General features: G+C 47.2%; 1 protein-coding gene across 1 annotated transcript; it reads left to right on the forward strand.

Annotated features, from left to right (window-relative positions):
• The first annotated feature begins 365 nt into the window (after positions 1-365).
• FAM174C (family with sequence similarity 174 member C) lies at positions 366-8,914 on the forward strand. The gene is made up of 3 exons (XM_065422181.1): positions 366-634; positions 2,348-2,464; positions 8,051-8,914. Exons 1-3 carry the CDS (start codon positions 366-368, stop codon positions 8,127-8,129), a joined length of 465 nt encoding a protein of 154 aa, XP_065278253.1. The 3' UTR covers positions 8,130-8,914.
• The last annotated feature ends 10,050 nt before the right edge of the window (positions 8,915-18,964 follow it).

Here is an 18,964-nt window from a genome sequence, read left to right on the forward strand (position 1 = left end):
TTGGCAACCCTACTGCTCCCCCATGGCCCCATACCCCTCTGCACCCTGGAGTCCCTTTGCATCTCCCTTCTGCTTCCTGATACTCCCTGCTCCCCCTTTGGCTCCATACCCTTCTCCCCTCTGCACCCTGTTTCCCCCTGTTCCCCTCTGCACCCTGGAGTCCCTTTGCGGGTCCCCACTGCTCCGACACCCCTACCCTACTCTGTACCCTACCCGGAACCCTGCGTTCCCGGAACCCCGTGTGCGGGCTCCATAGTCCCCGGTCGGACCCCAGCCTGCACTGCGCCGGGCCGGGCCATTTCCGGTGGGTTGGCCTCGTTCTGAGTCTGAGGCGCGCGTGTCCCGGTAGTTGCCGTGCGCCCGCCATGGTCCCGCGGGAGCTCGGTTGCCTCCTTCTCCTCCTGCTCTTCCTGCTCGGCGCCTGCGCGGTGTCCAGCTCCCCCGGGCCGGCGGGGACCTCGCCGCCCCCGGGCACCGCCGCCAACGGGACGGGGCCGGCCGGGAACCACAGCGACAGCGGGATCCGAGGCCTGGACCTGCTGGGCGGGCGGTTCCCCGCGGTACAACGGGGCTTCTACGTGCTCACCGGCCTCTGCGCGCTGGCCGCGCTCTACTTCCTGGTGCGGGCGCTGCGGTGAGTGGGGCGCGCACCTGGGGGGCGGGGCTGGGGCGGACCCGGGGGGCGGGGCTGGCGGGGGGCTGGGGCGGACCCGGGGGGCAGACATGGAGCTCCCCATATTAGGGACCCATCCTAATGGAAGGAAGCTGGTTATGAGACCTTCTCTTCTTTTCCCCTATATTCCAAGGGACCGTCTATGGGGGTCCCTAGATCCCCATCCCCTGGAGCACCTCCTTCACCCCATGGAGTGTCTTTGGGGGGATATGAACAGGGGTGGGGTCCTTATCCCTATCTCCCCAGGAGGTAGGCTTGGGAACCTCCGTGGCTCCTCTCCCCACCCCATGTTCCTGGGAAACAGACATGGGAACATCCTAGACTCACTTTTCCCAGAAATAAACACACACACACCCCTAGGGAGGCTTCTGGGAGAGCCATAGCTCTCCCATGCATATGTCATCCTTTGTGGATTTTCTGTTTTCCCTTTGGACGCTTTAGTCAGGGTGAGGAAATGCTGGAGCCTTTTGCAATCCCTAGAAAGATTACGCCATGCCCTTAAACATGCCTACATTCTTCTGTTTCTCTTGGGAACTCTGACATCTTTCTCCTGTTGCTTAAGACATCCCGTAATTCATGAGAAAGCGGCTTCTCCAAAACCCCACTGTCTTCTGATGAGTGTGGGCTCAGTGAAGGTAGCTCTGTATTTCTGCTGTAAAAGCTGAGAGGAGTCTGGGGGTTGATAAAAAAAATGTCCCCTGAGACTCTGCCATCCCCTTCTTTGGTGATATTCTTTATCCCCACACTGGTGTATTAGGGACAGAGTGGTGGTCCTTTGTGCCTCAGGCCCTGAGGTGAGAGACGGAGTCCAGCATTCCACCCGGTTATCCCAATGAGTTGTAACATTTTTTATCCTCATACAATTGCCTCTCTGAAGCAGGTGAAATCCTTTCCTGTTTTAGGGCTTGTCCACACAGGAAAGTTTTACTAGTCTAACTGCCTATGTGGACATTCTTATCCTGGAATGAGAGTGGCTTTTTTTGGTTTAGCTTAAGCCCCTTTTGGATGGCTGCCTGTATTAGAAGAGATCTGCTGGTATAGCTATGCTGATATAGCTCTGTTAGCAAGCCCTACTGATGTAGACACAGCATATACCCATAAAAGCACCTTTTTCTGTTATGATTGTCTACACTATGGCTTTTACTGGTATAGAAATGTCATTAAAAAAAATCACACCCCTAACTGGCATTACTGTGCCAGCAAAAATCCTAAGCGTAGACCTGGCCAAAGTGACATGGAAACTGAATTGAAAAAAAGGCACTCTGAATCCAGAATAAGAGTACATGCACAGGGAGTTACACTAGTATAACTATTTTGGTCAAAATTCACTCCTTAGAAAGCACCAAAGAAATTTTCCGATACAATCTTTCTGACTAACATCCCCCATTGGCAGTGGTATGCAGACTTAGGGGTGATATTTTTGAGCTACTCTACAGGTGATGACCTCTGAAGCCAAACTATGTGCTATCCAGCAGCAAACCTGAGAGTATGTAATAGTCCACAGACAAAACATCCCGATCCCCTATTTTTGTTCACTTTGCCCTTTCTGCTAACCAGGCCTCTCCTGTCCTTATGAGCTCATGCCATTGTATGCAAAAGGGAGCATACATCAGGGTCTGTGAATGAAAGTTCTAGATCAGAAGAACCTGTGAATGAGCTCAAAACTGATTTCAGGTTGAAGAAACCTCAGCGGAAGAAATATGGTCTCCTTTCAAACTATGACGAAAATATGGAGTTGGGTTCTCTCGACAGCGATGAAGAGACAGTGTTTGAAACAAGAAATCTGAGACGGTAGGTGGATGTTTACAAGTAGCTAAATGTCTCTTTCAAAACATGCTTGAAGCTTGGGCACAGATCCTGCAACTGGATCTACACAGGTGAAACTCTGTGCAGGTGCAAGGGTCCAACTGTGTGGATCCGGTTGCAGTGTCAGGCCTTTGGGTTCCATTAATGCTAACAGTCTCAAGAGAACAACCTTGCATAGATGATCTTGCTTGGGATACTAAAGGGCCTTTATACATGTGAATTTATTAGAGACATGGATTAAAAATTAGCTTTTACAAAACCTGAGATCAATAGAAATATTTATTTGTTTAATTTGGGGAGCGGAGGGGGATGTTTTTTTATAACAAGGTTTCTCCTATTGTTTGCCTCGGCTTTGTAGCATGGTGCTAGTGCATGAAAACCAGCAAGTGAAACTGAATAGAAGCATACTAACACCTTCCCTAAATGAAAATGTCTAGGTTATTTTCTTCCTGGGACTGAGTGAAACACAAATAGTAAACAGATTTCAAATCCTTTGTTTTAAGAATCTACTAAAGGCTTTTTATAAGACTCTTTCAAATTATTTTTGATGTGATAATTCCCTTTACTCTGCATCTCATAGCTATTCTAATTCTGCCTCCTTCCACTCTGCAAAACTGAATTGTCTCTTCTGTAATAATTTTTATTATGGTTATTTCTGCAATGGACACAGTGCAGTACAATAGGTGATCTGTGTCAGATAGTTATGTCGCTCTCCTAGAGAGGTTGCAATTCAGAACAAACACAATGACCCAGGGTCACTTAGAACGGAATTTATCATAGAACGGTCCTTTATAAAGAAGGAAAAGGGAAGGAGTTTGGTGCGCACATCTCTCAGATTCAGTTCCAAGCATGTGGAACACAGTGAAAGACACAGAGTAAAGGAGATGAAGGGACTGATCGCCCGGAAGTTTGGGCAGTATTTAAGAAGTGTCTGGAGTGCAGGTGTTGTTTCCTGTACAAGAATATGTAAGAGGGCAAAGTGTGCTGCATGTTCTCTGTCTCTGGTTTAACGTTATAACTCATGAAAGTGGGAGATTGAGAACAGTGGCTAGAGGCAGGCATATTGTGGGTGGATTGCATGTGAGCTTCTCCCTGCACAGCTCTGGCATTGCATGTCCTAAAATCATCTTCCCTACCCTCCTGGCGTCTCTGCATTGTCTTCCAATCGCCTTCCATATCAAGGAATCTGCTGCTCATTTTGGCTCCTACCTTCCCTGTTCTGAGAACCAAGCAATCTTTTTGCTGCATCTAAATTAAGCATTTCAGACTCCTTTGCATTTAATCAGCTAATGTCTGTAAAGCACTTTGAAGTTAAGTGTTATTCTGGTACTTGGAATTTCGCCAGGTAGAATATGGCTGACTGAACACCTAATAAAGCAAACTTGGCTTTTAACACTGAATTCAGCTCTGTACAATTCTACATTTGGAGGCACATGAGCGCCCCTATCTTCGTTCAGATATCGCTTTCTCTTTGTTATGTTTTCTTCTGATCCCATACAGGGTAATAATAATACCTAGCTTTTTATCAGTAGCTCTAAGCACTTTACAAGGAAAGCCAGTATCATCCCCATTTTACAGATGGGGAAATAAGGACACACAGGTGAAGTGACTTTCCCAGCAGAGCAGTGGCAGAGCTGGGAATAAGCTAGGTCTCCTGAGTTCCACGCTCCCTCCTTACGGACTGGAAGCAGTTAGCAGTCCGATAGCCCAAACACACACTTCCTTCAGGGAGTCAGAAACGTGTACAGTATATTTGCTTCCCCTAGAGATTCTAAAAGCTTTCTCAGTCTTATGTGGAGGAACCAATGGTGTCCTAAGTCATAGCTGTCTTTATCCCATTAGGACACATGTTAATTTTAGTGCATACTTTTCTGCAGTGAAGTCTTGATAAGTGGGTTTGATTCCTTCAAAGTATTTTCAAAGAGGAGGAGAATCACATGCCCATGCCCCTCCTTCATCTCCCCCTCACTCCATCTCCCTCTTTCCCTCCCCCCCCCCCCCCCCCAGCTATTTCAAGGCATGCTAAAGATCTGTCAAACTGTAAATGCTCATTCTGGTGCTTGGATGTCTTCTATTTTCCAGGTGATGTGGGACCAATGGCTCCAACTGCACAGACTGACCGAGAAGGTGCAAGTCCACCAGCAGAATCGCCTCACCAGTTCTTGGGTTTATTTTTTCTAACTGCTTAAGATGACTGCTAGTTAACAGCACACAATTTTACAAGTGTGTGGGGGAGGGATCTAAACCTGTTTCCCTTAGTAGGAGAAGGCGGAGTGATGAAATGGCAAGTCCTACTGCACTAGGTGGTATCGCTCACGCAGGAAGCTTTGTAACTCTCTTGATAATGAAAATGAGACTGTCTAAGGCGGGCTTTCGGTTTCTAACATTCCTAGTGATGGACTGAAGTATTGCAGCCATGTCAGTCTGCCTACGAAATCTAGTCAGTATCCTGTATACGTTTATATCCCACTCTCTAGCAATTACTGCAATGAAACTGAAGTGGTATCAGGCAGTTGGATTCTCTTGTAGCCCACACAATGCTCTTGCAATGTTGATATAGGATTACTTTTTACTAATTGCCTTTATAACTGAATCCACGTAAGCGATATCAGTCTCTGAGGTCTGGAGCTATCCTTTGCATTAGGTAATGGATCTGTACTGTATTACGTTAGTTCAGCCCGCTGGAGAACGGCTGTGGGGCGGGGAGGGAGCGGGTTAAGTGCATCAGTGTTTTTGCAGTTGCTATTAGTGCTAATGCCGCAACCCAAAAATGGACGTGACGCAGTGACAATACAAGTCATTGCCTGACTTAGAGAATGAAAAAATGTGTTTACAGCTAAGAGGAGATCACTGGGGCAGGAGGAGAGGCTGAAGTCGTAATAACTTGTTTGGCTAGACTGTGGGATCAACACATGTTCAGATTCTACTCTCTTGTATAGTTGCAAACCAAAGTACCTGCAAAAGACCCCTTCGCCGCAGAGCTGTTTAATATCTACCAAGCTATTAGATTCAGTACAGATGGCATTGCTGTCCAAGGTCGCCAGGCATAGAAAGTCGGAAGTGCTTGTTCCCAGTGCAACGCATCCAAGAACAACTGTTGGCTGGAAAAAGCGGAATAACCTTGAAGAGGAGTTGAAGCCGGATCCCTATCGACTGCAAATCTTAAGCTGAGGCAGTGCTGGTTCAAAAATAACTCTTCTTGCGTGGGGGGAGCAGTTTCAGTCCATGCATTAGTGCTCTGGGCTGTGCCACGGAATAAGCCCAGTGAGCTGCAGTAAAGTCCTGGTGTAGCCTGGTTGTGTTGATGGTCAGTGACCCGTGGTGTAGGGGCCATATGTGAATGTACTAGAAGTGTGCAGCAAATATCTCCTTCCCTGCACCCTCATCAGGTACTGATCCCGCTTGTATTCTGGTGGAAACTGTGCTAGCAACAATCCTGATTAAAGCACACTTCTTGCAAGCATGTGGCTTCAGCCACAGTGCAGATGTGGGGTGCAGTTTATTTGCAAATTAAGGGCCATACAGCCCTGCAATCCTGAAGATCCCCCCTCTCCTCCGGGGGGGGAGGGCAGGAGCCATTGCTACAAGAATCCCAGCACAGTCACCCTGTAAGCTAGAAAATCCCCTACTGGAGAGGTGCAGCTTTAAGGCTACAGGACTGTATTGTTCTCGATGCAGATTGGACACTACGTGAAGCGTCTTTGGGAGGGAAATATGGGATAGCAGCTCCTTTCTCTCGGAAATGAATTCTGTCTTGTTAATGAGGGAGAAACTGACCTGTTACAAAAAGAGCAGGAAGGAGAGTGATAAAAATTGACAATGCTTAAATGCGTTTGCTATCAGCCAGGCAGTAGAAGTGATCTCTGGGAGTTGAGCCATGCTTTGAAGTCCTGAACCAAGCCAGTGTAGAGAGCATCATGTCCCTTGGGGTCATCTACGCAACAGGCAATATTTCTCGATACCAAGGTGTCCTGATTAGAAGTGTTGATTTCCTCTACCACCCCAGATACCTTAGCTCTTAGCTGTAGGCTCCCCAGCCTGCTGAAAGAGGTGCGTACTTGTTTAAGATTGAAAAACAATATTTTTGAAAGGACGACTTCCGTATGATCAAACAGCACCTTGATAGTCACGGATTTCATCTCATTTGTGTCTGTTAATGTCCATTTTATCACCTTTATGTTTAACTGATGGAGAGATGACAGTGTGCTTTCCGTGTTACCTGAGCACAGCTGTAATGGCTGAGTTTGGCCACTGCTGCCCTTGGGTGATGCAGAGAGTTAGCTTGTTTTGATTCATTAGAATGGTGTTGCCTTCATCCCTTCTAGGGTGGTACTCCATAAACACACTTGGTAACGCTTGCCTTAACCCTTCAGCTCTCATCGCACCTCTTTTCCTGTAAAGCATCATTCACAAGTCACTTAAGTCAGACGCTGCATTGCGGTCCAGTTAGTTAACTGTTTGGCTCAGCTCTTTGACTGTAATGTTCATCGGCCTTGCATTAGCTGAGGCAAGTTATTTTTTCATCCCTTAAGTTCTGCTTCTCTGTTGGACAGAGTGAGTTTGCAATCTTTGATTTTCTTGGGTCTGTTGGAATGAACGGTTCTAAGACAGTATTGATTTTAATGTGTTAACGGTTTAATAATTCTGGTGAAAGAAAATGGGACCTATTTTATTTTTGTATATATATATGTATATTTTCAATTATTCAGGTACAAACTAGGGGGCTATTATGAAAATGTTCTAAGTGGAGTTTGATGTCCCCTTAGTAATTATTAAAAATCTAGGTGGGGATAGCACTGGAGCATGTAATCTGTGAGATACCAATTCTGCTGGCATCAAGTAGGTGGAGTAAATTGAGTAGGTGCCTAAATTCACCCCATTGCAGAGGGCTGGCATGATGCCTATGCCCCACTTTAAACCCTCAAAGTAAGCTGTGCAAGGGTGAATTTTGCCCCCTGGAGCATAGAAGCAATATTTCTGTGGGTGTAAAGGGGACGCTTGCTAGCTAGGAAAAGCCTCCTAGCACTTTTTGATTTGAGTCTGTTCTGACTGGAGACAGATCTGACCTCTGGCCGATTCCATATTAAAAGCTGACCTGTGTAGGCTATTTTTCCCCTTAAGCATGGGGAATGCACCTTAAATTCTGTGTCTTGGAGTTAGTACATCAGTCTGGCTTTGCACGTCACAAGCCAAGATTTTCTCTTCACATTCCTGCTCTTGGGCTTTTGATTGCTCTAAATTATTGTTCACGTACCTTGCGGGAGGAAGTAAAATTGATGACAACAAAAATGTAAGACTCCTTTCAGTGCAGATCTATTGCTCCATGTGGCCTTGTGCCTCCCCCAGCCTACCCGTAAGAAGCATGGGAGAGTCAGCACTGCGGCGAGAGCCGCTTCTGAGAGCAGTGGAAACGTCTTGGCCATGGACATTTGGAGCGAGGCCAGCGCAGCCCTGGTAGGGCTATTGCTAATAATGGTGGCTTTTAAATCCTGGCTTCTATTTCCCCCAAAGAGAGGAGCTCACGCTGGGAGGCGCCTTCAACGGTTATTTGAATGATTTTTTTTTTTAAAGCATGTTTTCGGTTCCGTGTGGACACCCTGGTAGATTACTCTGCAGTATGCCTCAGGCAAAGCTTTCGCGGCCCTCCTAGAGTGCCACTGGTAACACCTCCTCTTCTGAAAAATGGATCTGGTGTGTGTCCTACTTCCTGTTCTGGGTGTGAATGTGAGAGGCCACTCGCTCTGGCTGCTGCCTCTTGCCATTGGCCTGCCCAGTCTGCTCCCTCCAGACCCTTGAGCTTCAGATCCTGACTTGGTTGTTGACAGAGGGCCTGATTCTCAGGACACGAGCACTACGGAAGTCGATGTGAGTTGAGGATGATCAGGACCAAGATTGTGTGATCCTCCATAATGTTCACGCAGACATTGACCAGCGTGTGCTCCAGCTAACCACTGTAGAGTCTGCTTGAAACTGTTAGGGTTGTTTAAGCCAAAGGCTAATTAACAAAGTTTACATAATTCTCTCTAATCTGTTTGGGGGTTTGTATCGAGTTATCCAGTACTAACATCGAACTACTCACCGCTGAACTAATAGGCAAATTGTCTGGGGCTTCTGCTGCGGTTAATGAGATTGATTCAAAGTGATACTGGGCTGGAGCGCACTACTGTTAATGCTGTACTCCTGTTTTATTTCATTTGCACATGACTTGAATGTGATCTGTAGCATTGAAGTGCTGAGAGATGGACCTGTGGTCTGAACAGATTGCTAGGCAGTCAATAAAAAAGCACTCTAGTGCATAGTGTTTTCCCTCCCCCTTGGATTGTGTTTATTTTTAAACAGCAGCCAATCCTGTATTGATCGTTCATTTTCCTTTTGGTCACCACTTTTCTCCACCCCTCGTATTGTCAAATAAAATAAAACATTCCATTTCAACAGGTTCCTCCTTTGTAGCGACGGTGACTGTGACCTTGGTTATTCTGAAAGACTGCCCAGTACACCGGGCCCAGTGCTGTGCTGATCCACAAGGGGCTCTATTCTCAAACTCTCTCTCTGCTTGACTACTCTAAGGTTAAAAGATGTCTTGCAAGCAAGACGGCCTAGGGATGTTGGTGTAAGAGTGAGTGGCTTGTGTTAAAGCAGGGGAGAGCACTGCTGTTTTGTCTAGCTACTAGCTGTCGTCTCCATAGCATGACATAGCACCTCCCAGTCACACATGGATTTTGTCCATGCGTCACCCCAAGAAGTATGGAAGCATATCCCCATTAGATGTGGGGGACTGGGGACTGAGGCACAGGGTAGATTAAGTGACATGCCCAAAGTCACACCAGCACCACACCACACCAGCCGAGATAGGTGTTCCAAGTTCCTATCCACTAGATCAGGGTTTCTCAACCTGGGGGTCAGGATCCAAAATTGGGTTGCCAGAATGTTTCAGAGGGTCGTGTGGCAGCTCCTTTCCCACATGGCTGGCTGGGCTCATCTCCCTGCTCCAGGCACTGGTTTGGCTCAGCCGTCATGATGAGGGGAGTCCAGACAGGCCAAATTTGAGTGAGTGGCACTGCAACCCCATGAGCCAGGTCACAACTCCACTCTCAAATTTGGTCCAGGGAGGCGGGGCCAAACCTGAGCGGCACTGCTACCCCTGAGGTTGCAATGCCTGGAGCGAAGCGCCAAGCCCAGACAGCAGGAGCTGCCACTGGAGTAAGGGCCGGGCAGGATCTCCACCCCCAGACTATTTACTGGGTCATGACAGACCATAAACACTTGCAAATGGGTCCTGAGCCCAAAAAGATTGAGAACCGCTGCACTAGATTATCCTTCCTATCCCCAGCCGCCTTTTAGCCACCAAAAATGGTATAAAGGCTATAGATGTATTTTGCTTGCTATGATTTTACCAAGCATCCTTTTACTACAACTCCTTGCTCTGTGCTCTGCCTTTATCAGTGTCCCTCATACAGACCCTGTTGCTTACGCCCTGCTCTATCTTGCCCATTGGTCCTCTCCACTAATGGAATTTCCTTGCACATCTCAACTTAACCTTTTCCACATTATAAAGATCCTCACTCCCACATTGCACCTTGTTTTCCTTTTCCTCAAATTAGCATTTACCTCTTCTCTCCCACTCCCCCCTTCATGCCTATCTAATCCCCTCTCCGGGTAAGAAAGGCCTCATGGCTCTCCTTGTGCCAACTTTATTTCTTAGGGTGACCAGATGTCCCCATTTTATAGGGACAGTCCCGATTTTGGGGTCTTTATCTTATATAGACTTCTATTACCCCCCACTCCTGTCCCGTTTTTTCACATTTGCTGTCTGGTCACCCTATTCTTAGACCACTTTTGTGTTCCATCAGCTCAGCAACGAGCCGCCGGTTTTCTCCTCAGTGAGACCAGGGCAGTTGATACCCTGGTGGCTCTTTTTCCCATAGCTCAACGGGGGAGTTTGCTTCTCACGCACCTGATGGAGCCCAAATATAGGAATTAGTCCGAATCCAGGCCCAGAAAGAAGGTGAAATTACTGTGGAATTTTTAAAATAAAGTAATCCACTAGGTGGCAGTCTCACACTGTCGTCCCCCCGTCCCCCGTCCCCCCCCATTCATAGGCACACTCAAGGTGTGGGAGGGAATATCTTTTGTTGGACTAACTTCCGGGGGTGAGAGAGACCAGCTTTGGGGGTTACACAGAGCTGTTAATGGGGGGGGGGGTTCCGTGAGAATTTGCTACATGCTGGTGCCACTGGGTATCAATAACTTCAGGCACTCTCCAAACACACAAAGGCCACACCCTGCTCCAAATCGCATTCAGCTAATTATGGCAAGACAGACTCCTTGAGTCTATGGTGGTGAGCGAAGTAGGCTTGTGGGCCCCATTTTGTGAGTTGAATTTTGTAATGGCTGGGGTTGCTGCAGCCAGTGTGGCCTTGCCCAGGTTGAGTTTACAGGTGTAATGTTAGCTAACATGTTTTAAAAGTCTAGTGTAGACAAGCCACGTGGCTTTTAATAACTGCTAACCGGTTCGAGTTAAGCCCTGGGCTCCCTGCTCATATATGCTCTCGGGACTTTCTACAGCAAGGGTAAAACTTGTCTGTGCAGGAGCCTGAACTGGGGGGCTGCTCGGAGTCTGTGGAAGGAACTCCTGCAGGAACTAAGGGTCATCCCACACCTTCCCACTTCCTCTCCAAGTGCCGGGGTGCTTCTCTCATGGGCCTCCTGAACCATCAACACAGAGCAACATGGACAGCAAGAACATCGCCCTAGCAAAACGACACTGCACCTGCAGTTTTCCATCTGCGGGAGTGAACCACAAGTGACAAGGTTAGTCATATTGTTGATGCCCTAAGGGAAGATGCTCCCGATACTCCAGTGATGAGGGTGGGATAAGAACGTGTCTGGGATAGAACAATGCTAACTGCACCTTTAAATTCTAGTGTCGCGAAGGCCTACGTAAGAGATGAGAGGGTAGTAGAGGGAAGGCTGAACTAGAATGGAGTGGATGAAATCTCTACACCCTTCCTACATATCCATGGGAGTGCTAAAATCGTGAGACGCCCTGTTGAGGTGGGAAGAGCCAATTGGTATGTTCTCTGGATGGGGGGAGAGACAGCCTTAGCTTGTCTGATGGGGGATTTGGTTCACACATACCAGCCTGCAGCAGTCTGCCCTGCTTTTATATTAACTTACGTTAAAGTGATCTAGATACAACTTTCTCTGCCTAAAATGGAAACTGCAAGCCACTTTCTGAATGGCTGTAAACTCTCCTGGCTGTATGGTCGTCTGTCCACTGCTGAAATGGTACTGAAACTGAGCAGCAGCGCTTCATAGCGAAGCACTAGATCCCCTTCACTGCAATATCATGGATGGGAAACTATTTTTCATCCTTCTTCTGTGATGGCAGCATTACAGAAGTCTGCTATAGCAGGGCTCTCACCATGTTTTTCGTGATGCTTATGTATCAAGTGTAGGGAAGAGATTGAACAAACGTTTGCATGTGGGTGAATGTGGTCTGCTAGCAAAAACAAACCCTACTGTAATATACTTAACTGTTACGAAGCGGTTTTTGTTCATAAATCTCGAAGCACTCCATGAGGGAGGGTACGTACCATAGGATCATAGAACTGGAAGGGACCTCGAGAGGTCATCTAATCCAGTCCCCTGCACTCAAGGCAGGACTAAGTATTAAGACCATCCCTGACAGGTGTTTGTCCAACCTGCTCTTAAAAATCCCCAATGATGGAGATTACACAACCTCCCTAGGCAATTTATTCCAGTGCTTAACCACCCTGACAGTTAGGAAGTTTTTTCCTAATGTCCAACCTAAACCGCCCTTGCTGCAATTTAAGCCCATTGCTTCTTGTCCTATCCTCAGAAGTTAAGAAGAACAATTTTTCTCTCTCCTCCTTGTAACAACCTTTTATGTACTTGAAAACTGTTATCATGTCCTCGCAGTCTTCTCTTCTCCAGACTAAACAAACCCAATTTTGTCAATCTTCCCTCATAGGTTATGTTTTCTAGACCTTTAATCATTTTTGTTGCTCTTCTCTGGACTTTCTTCAATTTGTCCACATCTTTCCTGAAATGTGGCCCCCAGAACTGGACACAATACTCCAGTTGAGGCCTAATCAGCGCGGAGTAGAGCGGAAGAATTACTTCTTGTGTCTTGCTTACAACACTCCTGCTAATACATCCCAGAATGATGTTTGCTTTTTTTTGCAACAGTGTTACACTGTTGACTCATATTTAGCTTGTGGTCCACTATGACCCCCCAGATCCCTTTCCACAGTACTCCTTCCTAGGCAGTCATTTCCCATATTCTCTGGTAGAGAGAGGTGAAGTAACCTGTCTTAGGGTCGCACAGCAGGTCAGTGGCAGAGCAAGGAAAACTCAAGTCTTCTGCTCCATTGTCCCTATTCGCTGCCCCCACAGCCTGGCAGTGAGCATTGTCGTTTAGGATTCTGGAGTCTTGTTTTATTCTGGTGAAGGGAAGTGGCATGGTCCAGTGGTTAGGACCTGTATTCTGGAGACCTGGGTTCTATTCCTGATTGAGCGCATGACCTTGGGTGAGTCACATCCCCTTTATGCCTGTTTCCGGTTCAGTAAAACTAGATAAAAATAGTCACCTCTCAGGAGTGCCTAGGGTAAATGTATTAATACTCGTAAAGCGCTCTGAGATCCTCGAATCGGAAGGTTATGGTGTCACTGAATAAAAGACAGCGCTCAGACATTGAACAGGAAAATATCTGCATTTTCATGCTAAAATATTATACTTGCTGCTCCAATTAAGTTATTACCATACACCCGTAAGGCTAAACAAAACACATAACTTTGGGGTGGTCTAGTGCCCCCTGCAGGCTGCGCTTCCACATGCACCTTCTAAATTTTGTGCCTGCAATTTTGTGCTTGTAACCATTTACGGTCAGGCTTGACAAAGCCCAGGCTGGGATGATTTAGTTGGGGATTGGTCCTGCTTTGAGCAGGGGGTGGGACTAGATGACCTCCTGAGGTCCCTTCCAACCCTGAGATTCTATGATTCTCATGTATGTATAAACCCCCACATGACAAGGTACACAGGGTATTTGCAGGAGCCATTTGGGGTAGTTGTATTTACTCAGTTCACAGCTGCAAACATTGCTCCTGCAATGAACTGGGAGTACCAAATCTGCTCGGAAATGTTGGCTCGGTATGTATTTGTAATATAGACAGCACATTCCTCTTCAGCATAAAGATAGCTGGAAGTATTTTTAAAATCTGCTGTAGGTTCTCTAATGTCTCTTCTGTTCCACTCAACAAAGCCCCTCTCTCCAGCTAGCAAGACTCCTCTGTGTAAAAAATTAGCTTTACTTAGTTGGCTTTTAGTCTAAATTCTCCTTCTGATCTTTATTTTTCTTCCTTACAAGATGGAAAAGTGGGTGGAAGTGGCATTTCATCCACAAAGGACTCTCCCTTAGAAATGTTAATTGTTGTTTTAAAAAATTTGTAAAGAAGGTGGTTTTGCAGTGTGTGTGTGTGCGCGTGTGTGTGCTTTTCTCCCTCTTCTCCCCCTCCACCACCCTGCTTAAGGCGCACTAGGGAATAAAAGTATAAAGGAAAGACTTGATCATAACTCCACTGGCAACTGAACAATATTTTTTTGAGTACCATAGCTAAATGAAGAAGGAATTCAGACAACAATTTTTGCAATCTGAGGAGGAGTAAACATTAAAGGGGATGCTGTACTTTTGATGCATGCTAATGAGTTTGTGTGAGCACAGAACGGAGAAGATGCCCCTAAAATTAAACTCGAGATGAATGGCTCAGATGTTACATTTTAGTCTTTTATTTCTTACATCGCCGGATCAAAGGCACAAGCCAAAGCCCACGTCCGAGAATACCTGTTGAGAGAAGAAACATCTGGTAGGCCTCACAGGTAGTGAAATCCAATACACAACTGGAATGGGGGCCTGGTGCAAACCTCATTGCAATCAATGGGAGTCTTTCCATTGGCTTCAATGGCCTGTGGATCAGACCACTGAATGGCATAATGAAGTTCCAGTCCTGCATGTGGGCAGACTGCTGCACCTGTGTGGTGATCCCTGTTGGCTGTGCTGGGGCTGCGTACGGGCTTGGGGGCCTGCCCACATGGAAGCAATTACAGGATCAGGGCCACACACCGAACTTGCACTGGATTGGCCAGAACTGTGTTTTAGATGGACTTAAACTTGTGCTAGCCCCTGTGTGCCACACTTTATAGGCCAGTCGTAAACCAGTGGTGGTTCTGTTGTTGGCATTTAAACGCTCCCCTGCCCTGTTTGCAACCCAAATATTCCAGCTTCCTGCTAGGTCATGAGCACCAGAAAGTGAAACTGTCTAGATTTGTAGATTTAAGGCTGATCATCTAGTCTGAGCCTCCTGCGGCGCACGGGCCAGTGATTCCTGCCTGGAGCCCAATCATTTAAAATAGAACATCTCTGTTAGGAAGAACTTCAGTCTTGATTTAGAGTCTCAAGTGATGGAGAATTTACCACATCCCTTGGTCATATGGTCCAGTGGTAAATGACCCGCACTGTTAAACATTTGCATTTGTAACTCACGTAGCTTTGCACAATATAAGGACGGTACAAGGCAAAACATTGTTTAAACTCCTAGAGTGCTTTTAGTTATAGTACTCTAATGTGGCATTAGTTAACACCGGTACGGAGTTGGGGTTTTTACTTCTTGTGGAAGGAGCTCAAATGCCATGGTGATGGGTGATTAAAAAATCTCGATAAATTACAGTGATTTTTTTAAACATGACAGTGGCCCCCTCTGTAAAAGCAGTGACCCCTCCAATAATATCTAGTTGCATAGGTTGTGGTGTTCTTCCCCAGCAAATACAATTTTTCCATTGTAATTATTTATGATATGTATTGTGCTGGTGCCTTAATACATTCCTCTCATGTCAGTGCAGTCTTTGTTAAAGCTTTTATGTGTGTCATGCTTAAATCTTTTGCCCGTATTCAAAGCAGTGTCTGGGTTCGCTCGTTGAGATCTCTTCCTGTTGTCATTGTGGCTGCATTAAGGTTTTCATGAAACGGTTTTGGAGGTGACTGAGTATTCCACGTGGTTGGGCTGGTGATCTGCCATCTCACGGCTTCTCCAGAACTGGCACTTTTTGCTCTGAATTGCAGATTTGCCTTATTTTTAGCCTTATTCTTAATAAACATTTATGTTTTTCGGCACCCAAAAGCCTCCAGTCAGGCTCAGACCCTCAGCTGCTGTACATCAGTGACTTCACTGGAGCTACCCGAATATACACCAGCTGAAGATCTGGCCCCGAATCTCTGCCTCAGAAGGTTTAAAATCTCTGGACTTAGGATGTAGTTTATAGGATGGTTTAGGTTAAGAAACAAGTACAAATTAGGTAGTTCTTCAAGTGATGGTCCCTGTGTGCATTCCGCATGTGGGACATGCACGTGCACAGTGCTTCTGAGTCTGGAATTGTTTGTAAGCCGTGTCCATTGGCCTGCACGTGTCTATAGCTCTCCTTGTGCTCTGAACCAAGGGCATAAAAGGGGGTGCAGGCTGACGCCTCTCCAGTTCCTTCTTAGCACTGCATGGTCTGAGTCGGAATCTTTGGTGTCCTCAACTTCGTTTTTTACTGCATCGTAGCTGTAAGATATTTTATATAGTTAGTTTTAGAAGTTAGTGTTTTCTCCCCTTTTCTTCCCCACTCAGGGGACCCACCCCGGACCCTCCTAAGGAGTCTGGGATTATGCTCATGGGTTCAAAAAGTGTGTTTCCTGACATACTCCCTTTTCAGTGAGCGACAAACGAACATCAGTGCTGCCTCTGCTGCTTGGGTGAGGCTCATATTTCTGCCAAGTGCAGTATCTGCTGCTCTTTCCCCCCAGAACTCTTGGGGATAGGGAACTGAGATGAAGAAGACAATGAAGCCCCAATCAGATCTGGGCTAGAGACACCCCCCCTTCCCACCTTACATCAGTTTCACCAAGCGGGCAGCACTTCTCTGAGCACGAGCTCGCGAATGGAGACGAAGACTGTTAAGGCCAAGGAGAAGGCTTCACTTGAGAGCAGTGGACACTCTCGTAGACATAAGGACAAGCTGTCTTCGTCTAAAACTGCCCTGAAGAGCGAGGATACTTTCCAACCCTCTCAAAGTTGGGCAAGCCGTCGTGCATGGGTGCTAAGGACATAGGCCTGAGTAAATCTTTTTGACAGGAGAAGGTGACACACATGGGTACGGATCTGATGGTTCTGACGTTGGGTCAGATGGGGAAGCCTTAGGATAAACGGCTCCTATTGCTCCTATCTGCTTCTAGAGCCGATGCGGTACCGGTAGTGACACGTTCCCATAGGGAGCTGACTGCCCCGGTGACCAGGGGAGCGCCGGTTCCGATGACTCCGCCAATGGACTCTTCCCAGGCCCCAGGGCAATCAGAGACCTACGTCTCCCAGGAGGACATCTTCGCTCTTCCCTATCTGCATTCACCCCTCCTATTGGGATCATCTCTATTCCAGGACGTTGTGACACCAGAGGAAGAGACCATCCCGACGAGGCAGAGTCGTTCTCCCATCCTGCCTGCCAGCCTTGAGGCGCAACCATTGGTGCCTTCAGATAAGCCGGAGGTGCTGCAGGAGTCTCTGTGGCATCGGGTAGAAGTGGCATGAGACAGGAGCCCCAGAAGATTGGGGTTCCGGCCTCCAAACAGATATGATTGGCCAAGAGACAGGTGGTAACCTATGCCATGGGGTTCTCCTCCACCAGTTGATCCATCCTACTGGCTATATTGGGGACTGTGGGAGCCTTACTCTTGATTCCCAGGATTAGCGTAGGAGTCCCATTTGCCATCGCCTGGACACCCACAACTGGTCCTGTCAAAATGTTCAGAAGGGGAAGGTGAGCTGGGTCTGATGGTTCCAGGAGCAGTCTGATTGTTTTCATCCAGACTCTCTGTCTCTGCGGGACGACTTTAAACAATATCAAGAGCTCATGCCCAAGTTGACTGCAAAGCTACAGATTTAGCTTGAGGAAATCCAGGAGCCTCAGCACAGTTTACTAGACATTCTGCAGCCTTTCGGTCCCAGTCGAGTGGCCCCTCCACATCAACAAGGCCATCATGGACCCGGCAAAGACGGCTCCCCAAGAAGGCCGAGAAGGGCGACTTTGATCTGTCCAAAGGGAAGAGTTTTTGTTCTCTCACCCACCACTTAGGTGCAGGTGGCTACAGAGCGGTCCAAGCAATGGGATCCAAATGCTACTCCTTCTGTTAAGGGACACAAACCACTTAACCTTCTGGGGAGAAAAGGTCTTCTTTTCCACCTCCCTCCAGTTCAGGATCTCAAATTATCAGGCCCTCTTGGCCAAATACGATTTTACTAATTACAATAAGTTTTTGGAATTTAAGGACAAGCTCCCTGAGAAGGATAGGGCTGCTTCCAGGCCTTAGTGGCTGAGGGAAATTGCTGGTCAAAACTTCCCTCCAAGCCATGGTGGACACAGCAGATACTGCATCTAGGGGGATGGCTATTGTTATGAGGGGATACTCACAGGTACAATCCTCAGGTTTCCCTAGAGAGGTGCCGAGTGCTATCCAAGATCTGTCCTTCGATACCGTCAGCCTATTCCACAAGAAGATGGATGAGTCTCTCCAACTCCCTCAAAGCCTTGAGGACAATGCTTTGCTAGGTGGGCGTTTATATCCCTGCTCTGAAGAGAAAACACCATAGATGGGTAGAGGGCTAGACTGCCGCTTCAGCTGTTTTACCACCAATGTCCTTAGGAGCCACCACGCAAGAGACAGAGGGTTTTTAGACCCAGAAACCCAGCCTCTGCAACATCCACCACCACATGCGCTAACCCCACGTGAAGAGTGTCTTTTGATGGGACTGTTGAGACCCGCATCCTTTTATTGATGCCGCTTCATTCCCCTCCTCTGACATTCAGAGGTCGGCTTACCCAATTTGTGAAAAATCGGAGGGCCCTAACTACAGACACATGGGTATTAGAGATTATTCATGGCAGCTATCTGATTGAGTTTCTGGTACGTCCGACCCACAAACCTCCGTCCTGGTTCCTGTTCAGGGATCAGTCTCATGAGGAGATTCTATCATAGAATCATAGAATACCAGGGTTGGAAGGGACCTCAGGAGGTCATCTAGTCCAACCCCCTGCTCAAAGCAGGACCAATTCCCAGACAGATTTTTGCCCCAGATCTCTAAGTGGCCCCCTCAAGGATTGAACTCACAACCCTGGGTTTAGCAGGCCAATGCTCTAACCACTAATCCCTCCCCCCTATAGAAAGGGTTTCACCTCAATATCAAGGGAAGGGATTCTATCCCCCTTAATTCCTGAGCCCTGAGAAGAATAGGGGATGGAGGCCGGTTCTCTATCTGAGACAGCTGAACAGGTTCTTTTGAAAACCAAAATTCCGCATGATCTCCTAGATAATTCCTTCATTAGAGGAGAGCACGTGGTTCTCGGCTTTTGATACGAAAGAGACACATTTTCACATG

This window comes from Emys orbicularis, chromosome 24 (assembly GCF_028017835.1).
Source record: "Emys orbicularis isolate rEmyOrb1 chromosome 24, rEmyOrb1.hap1, whole genome shotgun sequence".
In the NCBI taxonomy this organism is placed as follows: Eukaryota; Metazoa; Chordata; order Testudines; family Emydidae; genus Emys; species Emys orbicularis.